The sequence below is a fragment of the Lobosporangium transversale genome, assembly GCF_002105155.1.
Source record: "Lobosporangium transversale strain NRRL 3116 chromosome Unknown BCR41scaffold_6, whole genome shotgun sequence".
NCBI classification, from domain to species: Eukaryota; Fungi; Mortierellomycota; class Mortierellomycetes; order Mortierellales; family Mortierellaceae; genus Lobosporangium; species Lobosporangium transversale.
Window position 1 is genome coordinate 451,793 of NW_019028984.1, and position 16,437 is coordinate 468,229.

The 16,437-nt window shown below is 43.5% G+C and overlaps 6 protein-coding genes across 6 annotated transcripts; 3 read left to right on the top strand and 3 right to left on the bottom strand.

The window, feature by feature from the left end:
- Nucleotides 1–855: 855 nt before the first annotated feature.
- BCR41DRAFT_347743 (hypothetical protein) lies at nt 856–3,682 on the bottom strand. Its single transcript, XM_022023150.1, has one exon. It carries the CDS (start codon nt 3,503–3,505, stop codon nt 890–892), a length of 2,616 nt encoding a protein of 871 aa, XP_021884431.1. The 5' UTR covers nt 3,506–3,682; the 3' UTR covers nt 856–889.
- Nucleotides 3,683–3,787: 105 nt separating this feature from the next.
- BCR41DRAFT_203804 (hypothetical protein) lies at nt 3,788–5,854 on the bottom strand. Its single transcript, XM_022019908.1, has one exon. The coding sequence runs from the start codon at nt 5,497–5,499 to the stop codon at nt 4,087–4,089; it is 1,413 nt and encodes a 470-aa protein (XP_021884432.1). The 5' UTR covers nt 5,500–5,854; the 3' UTR covers nt 3,788–4,086.
- Nucleotides 5,855–7,624: 1,770 nt separating this feature from the next.
- Nucleotides 7,625–8,065, bottom strand: BCR41DRAFT_280817 (transcription factor domain-containing protein; the record flags this gene model as incomplete). Its single annotated transcript, XM_022020227.1, has 1 exon — nt 7,625–8,065. A coding segment is annotated over one exon (441 nt), but the record flags the coding sequence as incomplete, so codon positions are not given.
- A 1,123-nt stretch (nt 8,066–9,188) lies between these two features.
- On the top strand, nt 9,189–11,017 carry BCR41DRAFT_347745 (hypothetical protein). Its single transcript, XM_022023151.1, has one exon. It carries the CDS (start codon nt 9,274–9,276, stop codon nt 10,996–10,998), a length of 1,725 nt encoding a protein of 574 aa, XP_021884434.1. The 5' UTR covers nt 9,189–9,273; the 3' UTR covers nt 10,999–11,017.
- Nucleotides 11,018–11,373: 356 nt separating this feature from the next.
- On the top strand, nt 11,374–13,577 carry BCR41DRAFT_347746 (hypothetical protein). The gene has a single exon (XM_022023152.1). The coding sequence runs from the start codon at nt 11,524–11,526 to the stop codon at nt 13,492–13,494; it is 1,971 nt and encodes a 656-aa protein (XP_021884435.1). The 5' UTR covers nt 11,374–11,523; the 3' UTR covers nt 13,495–13,577.
- A 420-nt stretch (nt 13,578–13,997) lies between these two features.
- On the top strand, nt 13,998–15,734 carry BCR41DRAFT_393282 (hypothetical protein; the record flags this gene model as incomplete). The annotated part of the gene is made up of 1 exon (XM_022028539.1): nt 13,998–15,734. One exon carries the CDS (start codon nt 13,998–14,000, stop codon nt 15,732–15,734), a length of 1,737 nt encoding a protein of 578 aa, XP_021884436.1.
- Nucleotides 15,735–16,437: the final 703 nt, after the last annotated feature.

The following is a 16,437-nucleotide window of genomic DNA, read 5'->3' on the forward strand; positions in this document are numbered from 1 at the left end:
CCTTTATTTTCCACGATCCCGGTTACCCGATCAAGGCCAAAGAAAGAAAGGAAAAAAATGATGGGCCTATCAAACAATCGTATTCTCTCGATTCCATGGTTTCGTCGAAAAGAGCAAAAATGGAGAATACATCTGCCAATTACCCAGTACACCAAAGCCCCTTTTTATTCATCCCCTCTCCTTTTTTTAAACTTCGAACCCTCCCACACCATGCCCATACACAAAGAGCATCGTTCGCATGGCCCATCCCTAGTCATGCCCATTGGTGTTTAGAATCAATAACTTTGCACAAGCAAGGCTTCAAGGCACTTAAAATGAAATGAGCATTTTTTTTTTTTTTTTTTTTTTATTCTTTATACTGTTGCGAGTAATTAGATTTCTCTCTCCTTGATGGTTTTGAACTTTTTTTTGACAATGGAGCACACGTTTAGCATAGGCCGCAAACATAACGCCCAGTTGGGTATTATCGAAAAAGCAACGAAATAAGTAACTCTCAGATGACACGAATGCATTTATTTTTTTTTAAAAAAAAGTGACATACTTTGTTTCAAAAAAAAAAGAAGGGGTTCGGTTAGTACATTGCATCACAGCAAGGCATCTGCATGCGCACGCGTGTAGATTTTCGTATTGCATTGTGACACAGACGGAATGACCTTTTTTTTTTCCGGATTTGATCCGTTCTATATCTTGGCAGAAGTGGTCATCTTGGCATAATATACACGTTTTGGTTTTTTTACAACAATGGACACGGTTATGATATTGCTAAAGGCTCTCAACTTTTTCCAAGAAAACACGCGTCGCGTTGTCCAAGTAAAAAAAGTGTAAATTTAAACACCGTCAATTAAATCTTTCTATTGCCCATTTATTTATTTTATTTTTTTCTTTTTTCTCATTGTTTTGATTGAGGGTTATAAACAGACCAAACTGAAACTTGGTGTTGCTTCATGATCTGTTCAAGCCGTGCCTGCATAGCTTCGTCTGGATGCATCCTTCCTTGTACCACCTTCAGTTCCGGCCAGTTCTCCAACATCCATATCACATCCTCCACACCCATCTCCTGTTCTGTTCCTGTAAATCGAATCATTCGTAATCTCTTCAACTCGCTCAATTGGCTCAATCCTGAACGGAGACGTAGGTCTAATCCTCCATAACCACTAAGCGTATCCATCATTGGCTTGCTTGTTGCTGAGCCTATGGTTGCAGTTCCTGAACGAAGATATGAGGGTGTTTTCGAATCAGATGTAAATGATGAAGACGTCGCTGTTGATGCAATCGCAGTTGCTGAAGCTATAGTTGGGTTCGCTATTGCACGTGACGTGCTCCTACCTCCAACAGAGAGATGCACAAGTTGTTTCAACTTTCCAAGATGTGCGAAAGCCTTCCATTGCCTCTGCAGATCTTGTTGCGGATCAGCTGCAAAGCCTGTCATATGGATATCTAAATACTTGATCTCCCTACACGCCCACCAACCTTGCGAGAACTCTTTTTCTCCCCTTTCTTCGGCGTTACCATTGTTATTTAATGCTCCATACTGGGATTTGGTAGTTGCAGTAGTTGGTCCAATGCTGTTGACAATATCTCTTGCCAAAAGCTGATGTCCATCGAAGCTTTCCAATAATGGGCAGCCTCTCAGGATCTCCGCCACCATCCAACTCTCTAGCCCTGAACATTGGTACAAGTCTAGATACTTCAAGGTCCTAAAATGTCCACTCTCTTTCAATGCCGAAAACGCCTGAGATGCAAAATCGCTCCTCCGAACTTCAAACCGTGTCAAACCTTTCCTTCTTTCTCCTACTAACCTTGGCCTTAAATCAGAACTAAGCATCAAGCTTGATTGTGCAGTATCTGCATGGCGACCCCCAAAAAGAGAAGCAGATGAGCAATAGCGAAGATCGTTATAATCAGCACCGCCATCATTTTGGACTACTCGGCTGGCACTTCTCAAAATCGCACCCAATTCTGAATCATTCAGCCTTGTATCCGGTAAGATCAAACTATGCAGTTCCTCCCAATCTTGACTCAAAGCCTCGCAAAACTCTTTTACTGGAAACCCTAATCGGGGTACTCTCCAGTCCAAGCTGGCAAGTCTTGGGCACTGACGCAAAATTAATAATTGCATCTGAAGACTAGTCCCAAAAATCTTTCCAAACTTCACTTCTTTTAGCCTAGGGAAGTGTAAAGATCGGTAGTAAGCCTCATCTAGTTGACGAAGACTGCATTGTTGCAAGTCTAAGGATTCTAAGCGAGTGCACATCTTCAGGAATGGTTTGATATGTTTGTAGACTTGAAGGTTTACAAGTGATTGGAAAGCAGAAAGGTTTGGGCAATGGCGTGGAACGGATAGGGTCGCTTTTGTAGTAGTAGCTGTAGTCAAAGCAGTAGTGCCAGCAATAGAATCAAAATTGGATGGCAACGATGACGGTGGTGGAAAAAATGGCAATATATGAGCAGGCTTGATAGTACGAGATGCAGCCAGAGCACGCCAAAATGATCCGCCAGGGGACTTGCGTTCGACATAAACTTCAATTCTGCTTAAGTTGCGGTTACGAATTAGGAGGCTTGTCAACTTTGTGTTAGGTTTTTGTTTCTTGACCCTCTTATCACGCCTCTGATTCTGTTTCTGTTGTCGCCGCTGTTGATGTGATTGTGCATCCGATACTTGCAGCGAGCCAGCCGCTCCTAAGCCAGTTTCAGAGGCTTCTCCCACACCGCTATCCCTTCTGAACATATCAGATCCTTTCTCTTCTGCTGGCTCTAGTCCTTCTTTCCTATTATTATCATGAGTGGCTGCAAATACACCATCACTACTTCTATGTTCAGGCCCCATTGGACGGTGCATGAGATGGTCAGGCAGTAGTGGATTGCCTTTGAACAGTGTCGCACCCAAGTTGGAGCTGCTGCCACGTTCATCATCTATTGTAATATATCCATGCCCACCTCGTCCAGTTCCCTTGTCTTGGATATCCTCTTGCTTTGCCTGCTTCAAATATTTATCATCTCCAACCTCACTCTGACTCTCACGCTCGCTTTCATCCCCACTTTCATCACTACTTATATCCTCTTCATCTTCTTCTCCTTCGAAGGCATCGGGCCATAGGATCAGCGTTTCTAACCGAGTACACTTCTCCAACACTCCGTCCAATCCAGTCAAGTCCGCCAAGGATAAGCTGCGGATATAATGTGCATGTGAGATCATATCTTCAGCCGAGATATCGTTTGCAGTCTCAACGTGAGCCCAGACCACGGGTTGGAACGCTGCATGCCATGAACGAGAGACTAAAACGCAATTGAGTGCATCTCGTTGTGAGAGAAATTTGCCGATATATGCAAGAATCTCGGGGAGTTCTAAAGCGTGAGGAAGACGACAACGTAGATGATGATCGTAATCAACATCTTGGCTGCAAGCTCCAGATGCGTCCGCCAATATGGAGACCTGGCTCAAAGGCCTAACAGTGGATGGCTGGATAGGAGAAGTTGAGGATGCAATAGCAGAAGTTAAAGACATGTCGATATCTTGTTTTTTTAGGCAGAAAAAAGCTTCTTTTTAGATTGATGGAATATTTGTGAGAAGTGTTTCCTATTTTTCAATTTCTCTTGGTTGCCAAGGGAATGAGAAAAATAGAATGAATGAGTGCAATGAACGAGTTGTACACGAAGACCAGACTGAGGTGAAAAGTGGAAGAATGCACCACTACTTGAAACATGGAGAATAAAATTTCTTCATTTTGGACCTAATGCCAAAAATCACGCGATCTCCAGCTGCATGAATAGCTTCTTCTGAACAGAGAGAATCCACTAAGTTTTTTCCCAGAGAACCGTGCACTGAAACGGTTTCCCTCCTTTGAGAAAGCACATTGGAGACCTTTATTGTGCAAAACCAGAACTGCAGCACGTTAAGCTATATTTCAAAGTAAAAAAATTAAACCCAATGATAAAATTGGAGGGATTGAAAGGATGAGGGAGAGGAAGAGAAAAAAAGAAAGACGGAAAGAACAGACAAAGCAGCGCCAGTAGAGATCTAACCTGTCGAACAATTATAAAGGTACAAATGAAGGAATATGGTATCTATCCTTAACCAATTCGGTCTCAATACATAAAGTTGTTTCTATTAAGTAATTGTGCTGAATGTTGCTGCTGTAATGCACCCCGACCATCATTAACCCCACCAAAATCAGCTGATGTGTATCCTGAGATGACTGATGATGAATGCGTATTTGATGATATAGGTGGTGGTGTAGCAGCATTGGAAAGTGATGAGGATGATGGCACTGGAGACAAAGACATTGATGCATTAGATCCTTCTGGCGAGTCAACTAGTCCATTTAAGTTAAAAACTGAGTGGTGTATCTCCAGTTGTTTTTGCTGCTGTTGCTGCCAAAACGGATATTGAGTTTGAAGTAAATGCTGTTGGCCCATATTCTGCTTGACTAGCTCAACTATAGGTCCTTGATTCTGTCTCGTTTCTTGGGTCGATAAATATACCTGCTGAGACATCTGTGCTTGTCTTTGTCTCTGCATTAAAAGGGTCTGTTGCAATTCGTGGCGCTGTTGCAAAAGAGTCAGATGTGAATTATCTAGCAATGTAATTTGTTGTAAAGGCTCCTGCTGCTGTAGTATAGAGAGTTGTTGATCGGATTGTTGGAGATGTGTTGTGATTGCGGATGATCCCAAGTTAGAATCCGGACTCTTTGTATAGACCGACATTGTTTCCATGTTTGATGACTGAGGTGTAGATGATGGAGCTGTGTATGGATCATTCTGTAGCTGCAGCGTCGCGTGGTTGGGCTGCATCTCTCTAGGCTGAGTAAAAGCAGCTTGCAGCAGTTGTGGATATCTTTGAATTTGATCAAATGACGGCTGAAAATGCTGTTGCTGCACTTGTTGATGCTGCTCCTGAAACAGATGTTCGCTCATGAATACAGGCTCCCCTAATTGACGTGGATACCCATCCTCGTACCAGTTCCTGCGGTTAATCATCCCACGCTCTTCTAATCCAGTGTCTGATAATATGGGGCTTATACTGATCTCTCCAGAAGATTTACTACAAAGAGCTGTATTTTCTGCTACTACGGACTGATAGGGGCCTGACTCAGTATTACCATATAAATTGCTGTGGTACAGTTGGCGCTGCTGGTGAATTCGTAGATCCACACTTGGCTCTGCGATTGATGTGTCAGGCGGGCTATGCATCGTTGCCATAGTTATGGCTCCAGCCACAGGCGAAGTTGGCTCTTGCGACCGCAATATTATTTCATTCTGTATATTTCCTTGAGGAGGCTTCAATTGCGGCGGTTGGATATCGCCTTGGGATGAGTTAGTCTCATATCTAGAGCATTTTGGAGCCTGAGGTGCATTATTGATTTTGCCATTGTCCGTGTCATTATTGTTACTGTCATCATTATTGGAAAGGCTACCACTCGATATACATGTTGATTTTATGTTGTCTTCCATTGACTCCGTACAATGTTCTGTAGTTATGGTAGTATCCTCTGGAGCCATAGCGGTTGTTGGCCTCAAGCCATTGCCATCTGAAGTAGGTATCGATTTTGCTTGGCTCGCTATAGTGCTTGATGACACCAAAGTATTACCTACATTTGAACCACCGCGCCGCCTCGGTTTTCCAGGCGCTTTGGGCTTATACGCTCGGATAATAAGATCTGGAACATTTGGTACCGTGGAAAGTGGACCTGTAGCTCTCGATGGTCCTGCCGCTTGTGCACTTGAAGCAACATCTGGTCGGGCTAATTTTTTTTTTTTTTTTTTTTTTTTTAAGATAAATAAAATAAGTTAAAACATGACTTGACCTTCATGAATAAACTTAGCGGAATAAAGTCAGAGGATGTGGTTTCGCGCTACCATTATCAAACAATTTCGAAGTATTGTTAGGTTGGGGAGTACGATGATGAGGCTTGACTAGAACTGCTACACTTGAAATTCCTCGTTGTTGTGGTGGCATCATGTCCATACCAGAATTAGATAACTGCTTTGAGTCTTGTATCTGAAGATGCTTTTCTAAATGGTCTTCATCTGAATAACGGTGACGCTCTTGATACAACAAACGCACTTCCATAAAGCGCATCGACTCGTAATATGTTCGCTCATGTAGTGATTCTTCCTTTGACTTTTTCCTGCTAGCTGTCCCATCTTCAATTGCTGTCCCTGGGAAATTCATAGGCTCATCATCGTTCCTCTTTTGAGCGGTATTCACATCCGAATGCGTCCCACTATGAGATGCTGCTGTCGCTGTGTCTATCCTCACGGAGGGAAGAGCGCTCGCTATAGCCACAGCCGATTCCCAGTCAAAGAACTCTGCATCGTATTCTATTAGCGTCTGTCGTTGTCGCTCCGCCTCTGCCTGTTCATGGTCTAACTCCTGCTCTTGCAATATAGCGGCTAAGGTTCTCTCGAGTGATTGGATACTCAGGCTGACCCCATCTAATGTCCAGTGATAGACAGAAAACTTGCGGAGAGAACCCAATGTTCGATGGAAATTGTCAATAGCCTCCTCTTTTTTACGTATCGCCTCAATGACCTCATGGTGTCCGTTTAGGTTACTCTTATCCATCCCTTCACTTAAATCCATGGCCTTCATGCTGTGCAAATAATCAGCCATTGTGGGAGGCATCGCCGCCAACATGAGATGAACACGAGCGGCCTGAAGAAAAATATAAGCCCCCGCTCCAAAGTGCTCCAAATGAGTCAAATTTTGATAGTTTAATGACAGTTTAGTGATCCGACGCGCTGCCTGAGCGCATACGGCCATGGAATGGCATCCTTCCAATGCCATGATAGTCTCCGGTACACTTGGGCATTTATCCTGTTTTGAGTATGGTGTAGTGAGCATTAATTCTCCAACTCGAACACAAGGCCGATGCAGCAGGATCAATGTCATGTAATAAATTCCATGTAGAATATCTATATAAAACACCAATACATCCTTTTTAGAGATAGAGTCAAGATAAAATGGAGACGACAAAATCTTCAAATTGTGACTCAACATACCTCCATAACGGCTTGGTTGAGACTGCAGGTTATTCCATTGGAGATGTGGCGGGAGCGCTTGGGCCCATTCTGTGAGGGCTTTGTCTAGTGCAACCACAGCTGCGTCTAATTTCTGATTGGCAATACATTGCCTAGTCAACATATCTTGATGTGATAGAGAGCTACTAGTGGTTTGGTGATCCAACTCAAGTCCTAGCCTCTGTCCTTGATCTTTTCCTTGATCTTGCCCTGTTGGTACTGACAAAGAACCTGATGATGATGACGTTGATCCGCCTACAATACCACTATTTGAATGCATTGCTTTATCTTGATCTTGTGGCTTCAACTTTGTCCGGCTAGAAGGTTTGGATCTCTTCCTTGAAGTTGATGATTGTGCTCCCGCTCCTGCTGAATTTTGATCACGACTATGTTCTACATCACGTCCGCCCACAGTGTCACTTCCGTAAGTACCTTGGGCATCGCAATAAAAGCCATTACTAGAATTATTGGCAGGATAGAATGTTTTCATGACTCTTCCCAATAATGCAGATAAATGTATGAGGTTTAAGAAATATTCAATTTCCGCTTGATCATGCTCTTTGCTCCTTGCCATTGGATCCGGTTTTGGCTTCTCGGCACCACAGTCTTGATCTTGAATCAGGTACGGCCGTCCGTAAGTAGCTCCCTGTAGCCGATCATAGACATATAGGAACCACCAGATCCGGTTCCGATATTCTTCCTGGATTGGATCAAGCCCCCAACCAGAACAATCCCTGTTCAGACCCATATCCATGGCCATCCGAACCGCCATCCCAATGTACATAAAGCTCTTCGAAAACACTCTCTGGTTTTTGGATTCTTCTAGATGCTTTCCCAGAATGAGTAATGCCTGAATAGTTGATAATCTGGGATAATCCATGAACTCATCAATCAACCGGCATGCAGTCTTACAGTAATCTTCACCTGCAGTCTGAGCACGCATAGGGACCGACCGACACATTGGGTCAGGTGAATATTTAGAAGCAATTGCAAAAATGGCCAAAAGTAATAAAGGTGATTGAGCAACCCCTGCGTCGTATTCATCTAGAATCGAGGTAGGAATGATAGGTATAAAGCGATTGACTTTGGATAAATAGAGAACGATCAACTCGCGTGCAAGACGGGGTGGCGGAAAATGAGACAACACAGCTGCAGATTGTGCTACGACTGGGAAGTCTGGATCACGGTACCCTGAAGTTGCATAAGTTGTGGATGCGGATACAGGTGTGGGTGAAGGGTTGGCACTTGTACCTGCTGTTGCAGGAGTGCCAGACGGTAGAGACTGTGAAGGATATGGTAAAGCGGAAGACTTCGTGTTATTGCTGTTCTCAGAGCTGTGTAGAGACCTTGACCTGGAACTTGAATTTGTATGGCGATGAAACGAGGTTCCATTTTGTTCAACATAGTTTAAAGTGTCGGTGACGGTGAGATGGTTTAATGCAGATGCTGAGACATGTGTGTCGGGCGTCTTTGAAGTGAATGTACTGGTATTGGCATTAGCTGAGAGAAGAGGAAGAGCAGGTTTGCAACAAAGGTAGAAAGATGATGACTCGCCGAAAAAGTGGCCTTTTGTGTCCACATTGTAGTGATCAAATAAGGCCTGGAGGTGACGGAGATTGTGAGGAATGGGATTCATGACATGACACTTTTGTGAATCTGAATGAATGAAGAGTATGTAGAAAAGAGACGTTGGAGTTGATGTATTAAAGTTGGTTGATATTAAATGAGCGAATTGTCATGGTTTAGCAAGAGCAGAAAAACATCATTTCTCGGTATGTTTTCTAAGACCTCCTCATCCATACAGATGGAGTAGTGCTGCATACTTCAAATAGAGGCAACGGTATCTCGAAAGAACTGGATGCCTGAAATGAGCAGGGCCGTATTCCTACGTGGGCTTTAACATCTTCATCGATCGCAAGTTCGCAAAAATTTACAGTTTAAAGAAAGGATACAAATCAACTTCTCTTAAACATGTGCGTTATGTAGGATTCATGCTTCAAATCAGAACACATCTGAGAGCATGGGAAGAAGACACTGTCATCTTGGCCATCAGAATGCGTATCATGTTACATGTGCAATAAAGAGAGAAGGTGCTGACCATGGTGGCAAAGTCATATCACAATTTCAGGGGAAGATGGGAAAAACACTTTTTTTTCTTTTTCTTTATTCTTTTCTTTCTCACACAGACACACACAAACATTTTTCACTCTTTCCGCCCATTTGCTCATCGATAGCCAACTCTCTACATGAACTATGGATCGATCGGAGGTCAGGACATTGGTTTGCAAGGCCCTCGACATTGACAGCATGATTGCCTGTAGTCAGGTGTCTAGAGCCTGGTCTATGGACTTTACAAAACGTATCTGGCGAGATATCAATCTTCAAACACACCCAGCATTCAAGGAATTGGACCCGTCAATCATCGCAAAGCACGGCCATAATATCCGGATGATCAAGTCGATCGAAAAGCAATCACATCTCGATTTGTTCAGGGATAACAGCATTTGTCATCTGGAGGACTTGACGATTCAACTGAAACCCACGACTCGATTTTTTTCTCAAGCATTTGATCTGATCCATCGAAATGCAGGGACGCTACTAGTATTGGAACTCAATGGGGACATTGACTCAGACCGGACAGCGATTACGAGAATTGACGCCTTGGTACCTACAGATGCAAACACCACATCTAAGCTCAAGAAATTGAGAATCAAAAAGCTCTCCATGTCCCGGGAGATCTTTTCAGAGTGTCTTTCTTACGTTCCAAACCTCCAAAATCTTCGCATTCGAGAGTGTAGTTTTACGGGAGATGGTGGAAAGGACAAAAATTTTTTCAAACACCAGAACGTGCATTCTTTATTCTCTTCGACCAAACAAGTAATGGATCCAAACATACTGCCAGGAGACAATAGAGAAGAGAGGACCAAGGTCACTTCATTATTGGTTCATTTCCCAAAACTCAAGACGTGGGATACATGGCACCCAGGCAATCGAATAAGTGATTCAGAAGCAAAGACCATCAAAGATGAAATCCGTCGATATAGTCCTCTTTTAAAAGAGTTTCTGATCAACGACTGTTCGACCGACAATACAGAGGGGATTGCAAACCTAATGTTATCAGAACCCGAGATGATCTGTGTTGAGATTCGTAGTATTGCACCTTCGATTATTAAGAGTATTATCTTGCATTGTCAGTCGCTTGTGGAGATCCGAACCTATGACCCAAGTCTGCCGGCTGATTGGAACTATCGACTGAATACAGTAACGGAGGTGGGCGACCAAAGCCCAAACAAGTGGATGTTCCATGTACTATTATCAAAATGCCCTCATTTAACATATGTAATCTTGCCTGCGCATGAGATGGAGCTTGAATATGCAAAACAATTCCCATGGGCCTGTAATGGGTTACAGGATCTGAGGGTGCGTATACGAGGACTTGATACGAAAGAATTAATTGTGGCGGTGATTAAGAAGTGGGCCCGGCGGAGCTATGCACGACGAAGAGCTAGAGCTAGACAAGAAGCGCTTTTATCCGAGAACTCAAGAAAAGCAGTAGCCGCAGCCATATCAACAGTAGCTGTAGTAGCTACAACAAGAAAGGAAGAAAAGGCAGAACTTGTGGCAAACAAGAACGTCACTGCTTCTTCTACTTCAAAGGAGCTAGAACCATCAGAAAAGGATGTTGGTGCTGATGTGACAGAATCCACCTTACTTAAGATCTCGGTATGCGAGCAGGAGCAGGAGATTAGAAATGGATACGCAGAAGGAGAGAAGGCGGAACAATCGGCTAGGAGTACGAACACTCTAGAAAACATTGAAGGCGCAGCGGCAGCAGCCTTACTTGTTAGCGATAAAGGTTCAGATGACGACGATGGCGATAGTCATGAGAATCCATTGGTGGAGATGGTTGTGAACCACTTGTTGAAATTTGAGCATTTGAAGAAGATTTGGCTGGGGTATAAGGTCTGGACACTGTGACAGCCATCCATACTCAGACCTTTATCTATATTTTTTTTTTTTTTTTTTTTTTGTCAAACCTATATCTATACTCATACCCTTACTTATATTCATGATCACGATGTAGCTCCCATTTTTTTTTTTTTTAGTATACCAAGAATTACAGGAAAAGGAAATAAAAACAACAAAAACGAAAGTCAATTTCGTATAGATGGGATTTATCGTATACATGGGCAAATGCGAGTAAGGTTGCTCGTTGCTTGTTCCGCGGGAGGAGATTTCACACAAGTTAGTTGCTGCGGTTGATTGAAAATAGTTGCAATGCAGGAGGTTTTGTGCTGGCGTGATACAAAGGAAAACATTTGTGTGTTCATGCGGAAAAAACTCTCTCCCCTTCTCTCTCTTTCTCAAACGCTCCTTCTGCACTGCCCCATCATCTTCTCTTCTTTTCTTTATCCCACGCCATCTCTTTTCTTTCTATGTGTCTGATATCAAAAAACACTTTCTAACATCGCTTACGGCTTAACAACACTTCCTCATACCATAATGTCGACCGCCCAACGACAAAACCCATTCGATGTGCACGAGATCAGGAAAGTGCTCATCAAAGCACTCGATGCCAATACAGCCGTTGCCTGCAGTCAACTCTCGACAGCCTGGGCAGTCGATATAGCAGCTCATTTATGGCATACAGTGGACCTGAAGGAACATCCAAAGATGAGTGAGTTGGACCTGGATTACGTCTCCAGGAACGGACGCCATGTGCGAATCGCAAAGAACATTCTAAAGCGATCGCAGCTAGATATTTTTATGGATCCCAGCGTCCAATACCTTGAATGCTTAACAATGCGTATTAAACCCAAGAAGGGCTATCAGCATCAGGCAGTTGAGCTCATTCACCGAAATGTCCAAACACTCAAGACATTAGAGCTCTGGGGTACTGACGATCAAGATGATCCAACAGACTTCAATATCGAAACGCTTGTTTCGGAGCCATCAACAACAGCATCTCCATCACCGGCACAAGAAGGAGGACAGCCCTCCGACTCTTCCTCTACTTCCCTATCGATCTCTTCACCGTCTACGGTGACTCAGCTCTTGATTACCCGGTTGACAATCAAGAACTTCACAATGCGTCGGGGATTATTCGAGGGATTACTCAAGGGTTGCCCTCATCTCAAGGATATTGAGGTCCGAAGACTAATTTTCAAGGATCAAGACACCTCAGAGCTGCAGTTCAGGCATGAAAGTGTGTCGAGACTAGCCTCCGCTATCGAGCAAGTCTTTAACGTGGGTTCCGAACGAGCTAAGGTTCCCTTCCTGGCTTATTTCCCCAACTTAGAGTACTGGGATACTTGGAGTTCTAAATACACTCTCGATAGCCCAACGTCCGAAGAGATCAAAACTGCGGTTCAGGAGTATTGTCCTAAAGTGAGAGAGTATCTCTTGAGTGATTCGTCAAATACGATCCTGGAACCCTTATTGTCTCAGACAGCGGTCGAGCCTAGTTTGGTCTGTTTCCGCTATAAAATTATAACTCCATCGATCATTCTAGGATGTGTGCTTCATAAGGCAACACTGACGACAATCCGAACCTGTGATTCAAATACAGGCGATTGGGCTTATAAAGAGGATGCAATCTTGGGACAACCTGATCCATTTGAGGATGCATGGATGGTTCATTTGGTGATGTCAAATTGTAGCAAGCTGACTCATGTGATTTTGCCAGAACATGAAATGGAGATGCAGATGATTGAACATTTCCCATGGACCTGTATGGATTTACAAGAGTTACGAATTCGAGTAAAGGGTCTTAATACCAAGGCGTGGATTTTGAAGGCAATCAAAAAGTGGTCCAAGGCTTATTATGCGAAAAATAATGCGTCACTATCAGAAGTACCAACACTGGAATCTGAAAAAAATAAACTTGTGGAGGATGCAAAGGATAAAGGACACAAAGAAGCGGATATTATACAAGAAGCAACTACAACGACAGGCTCTATTACATCTTCTGCATCACAAGAGCAAGTTCCTGAAGCAACAACTGTTACCAGCATAGAAAATGAATCAGCACCAGCACCAACGACAATCACGGTTGAGTCACAGACTACCAGCGATACTGCTTCGACTCCAGCTGAGACAGCTCAAGCAGAAGCACAGGTGGTGACCAATGACCCAGTGCCAGCTGTGGCAGAGGCAGTTTCCATTCCAACAGATACAAATCCTGCCACAGTAAATAACGCGGCTCCAGATGAAGAGCAAACACAGGTCATATCGCCGGAAGAAGCGGCTCAGATTGCAGAAGCTGCAGCGGAACTAGAGGCGGATGCAGAGGCTGCAGCCAATGAGGAAGAAGTTGAGGAAGAAGAGCAAGCAAGAGAAGAATTGACAGAAGAAGAGCGCGAAGCAATAGAAGATGCGAGGAAGGAGGTGCTAATTGATCAGGTTGTGGAACATCTTCTGAAGTTTGAGAAGCTTAAGACACTCTCACTTGGTTACGGGATCTGGCGCGTTTAACAAAAGCTTTTCGTAGGCACTTGGAGACACTGACGTTGAAATGCATAAAACAAACTTGCTAAGAAAAGAATACGTGAATTTTTTGTGTCAATAATAAGAGCGAGCCTTAATATGGCTTAAACAAGTCAAAATGTTTGGCGATGCACAAACTCCTTCTCTTACTCTTACTTCAAATAACGCTCCTACAGGACAAAGAAAAGGAAAGGGGTCCAATCATCTTTGCAACTTGAAACTATTGTTGCTGTGGCACCTGAGCAAATAGCCTTCCCTTGGAATTCAGTTCAAGTTGTTTTCCAAATCTGTTCTCTCCATATTCTTGTTGGTTCCCGACTCTTCAAATAAGGGTCTGTGCAATGCAAATGAACATTTGCCCTCTTTCTTTCTCCTTTTTTTATTTTTTTTGCTACAACACCGACACACTCCACAAAAAAAAAGCATCCACCGCAGCAAACAATATCGACCACTTTTCTATTATCTCAGACTTTTATCCTAATACTACTTTAATGTCAAGAAATCCGTTTGATGTCCCTGATATCAGAGCTCGCCTTATCCAAGCACTTGATACTAACTCTGTAGTTGCGTGCAGTCGAGTATCTAAGACATGGAACGACTATTTCACACAACGAGCTTGGAAAAGCATTGATCTCAAGGCGAAGTCAGACCTCAAGGAATTGGACCCAAGGATTGTAACCAAGAATGGGCATCTGATTCGGCATATCAAGGGAATTAAGAAACGATCTGAACTCGGGATTTTTTTTGCAGCATCTAGTGTAAAATATCTCGAGAGTTTATGTCTCGGTGTGAAGTCTAAGCATGGATTTCGGCCACAGACGATCAAACTAATTCAACGTAATCTGGCAACACTTAACAGGTTAGAGGTATGGGGAAGGTCTACGGAATCGGACCGAGTAGAATTTGGGTGGCTGGTAGAAGCATTAATGCCACTGCCGCCTTTCAACAATGACAATACTTGTAGTGGCTCACGTTTGACACACCTGTCACTTGGATATATTCAAATGACACGGCATGCTTTCTCCAAGATCCTTTCCTACTGTCCTCGTCTCAAGGATATGACCATTAGCCATTGCGGCTTTCTTGGAAGCAGCAATGCATCAACAACATCAGCAACAGCAAGTGAGTCAACGACAGCAAATGATGAGGAAGTTTATTTTGGACACAAGGGTGTGACCTCCATCTATGCATCACTCAGTCAGGTCTTTCATCCGACACGATGTGGTTCAGCTATACCACTCCTAGTCCATTTCCCTGCCCTAGAAAAATGGGAAGTTTGGAGCTATATGACACCATTGGACCCTGCCGCCAGTGTAATCCAATCGGCACTTCGGGAGTACTGTCCACATTTAAAAGGAGCGGCTGTTAACCATACAGCGGGTCCTGTGGCACATGAGTTTCTTCGTAAAGTCTTTGTTCATTTATCATATATTGCATTTCCTTACAAGAAATTGAGACCTGAAGTGATCTTGGGAATTTTGGTCCACCAGTCGACAGTACAAACAATTCGAGCGTATGATAGTAACTTTCGAAGCTTTAGTTACTATGTGGATGAAGTGTTGCCGGTGGCGGCACAGGATCCATTTACAGAATCATGGATGATTCAGTTGATGATGTCCCGTTGTCCCAAGTTGTTGTGTGTGGATTTTCCGACACATGAGATGAATATGGATATGGTGGAACAGTTTCCATGGATATGCAAGGATCTGACATATCTAGGGGTGCGGATTCGAGGCCTGGATACGAAAGACCTGATTATGACAGTGATTAAGAAATGGGCTCGAGGATGTCATGCGCGGCGGCGACGAAAGAAAGCGGAGGTAGCAGCCGCAGTATCATGTCTACAAACCAAGGAGAAGATCAAAAAGAGGAGGAAAAAGAAAAACGGAGAAGAGGATGAAAAGGCAACGAGTGAAAGGCAAGATGAAGAAGAAGACGGAGGAAGCGGAGAAGACGAAAGCACGAAAAGGAAAAGCATGAAAGATGAGGGGGAAGAAGTGAAGCCGAAGAAAATGGATATGTTAGGGCACCCAGAAGGGCAACTGCCTCTAATGAACGCAGCACTGTTAGAGGAACAAGACCTGCTGTTGGCAAGCGATGTGTCAACAAGTCAGGTTCTCGACACAGAGAAGACGGCGCTGGTGAACCGAGTAGCCCGACATTTGCTCCAGTTTCCGCGACTGAAAGTCATCTGGTTAGGCTACAAACTATGGACAGTGCCAACATAGTCAATAGCCCTCGGAATTGGTATGCCATTGACAATAGTTGATCCTGAATAGGGCAAGGTTTCACTCACCTCGTGCTAATTAATGCATATGCAAGGGTATTAATAACAAATGCATCAATTGTATCCATTCATCCCCTTGCTTTCTTCATTATCATTGACATCATTGACATCATTTCCATCTCATCATCATCATCACTTAATCAATTCTCTCCATTCTCCTCTCTTATCTTCATCATCCACTAGATCTATTGTCTTGTCTCTAATAAAAAAATCCCTCCTTTAATACATCTTTTTAATATAAACACCAATACCTCTAGTAAAACAAACAGCTGAATGGATGTTAACACAACTTCCAACAACAGTGTCAATGGCAGCAACAAAAGTGAAAATGGCAAGCATATCTGTCATGACAATGATAACAGTGATAGCAATGATAGCCACACTACACCTGCACCTATAGCTGCAGGAGTAAATGATTCATCACATAGACCCTTATTTGCGACCACCACCATTGCTAATACGCAGGATACTGAACATCTAGCAGTAATCACAGAATATCCGAATGCCACCGATGGCGCACAATGGTTCTATAGGCCATATCTGCAGCCATCCTCTATCTCCACAACCGCCACATCCAGTCTCTTGCCTTACTCGTCGTCTTCCTCTGTAGTTTCCTTGTCTTCTTCGTCTTCATCTTCTTCTCT

Excerpts from the sequence above, each read along its gene's own strand:
- BCR41DRAFT_347743 (XM_022023150.1), bottom strand. The coding sequence starts at position 3,505 with ATGTCTTTAACTTCTGCTATTGCATCCTCAACTTCTCCTATCCAGCCA.
- BCR41DRAFT_347745 (XM_022023151.1), top strand. The coding sequence starts at position 9,274 with ATGGATCGATCGGAGGTCAGGACATTGGTTTGCAAGGCCCTCGACATT.
- BCR41DRAFT_347746 (XM_022023152.1), top strand. The coding sequence starts at position 11,524 with ATGTCGACCGCCCAACGACAAAACCCATTCGATGTGCACGAGATCAGG.
- BCR41DRAFT_203804 (XM_022019908.1), bottom strand. The coding sequence starts at position 5,499 with ATGGCTCCAGAGGATACTACCATAACTACAGAACATTGTACGGAGTCA.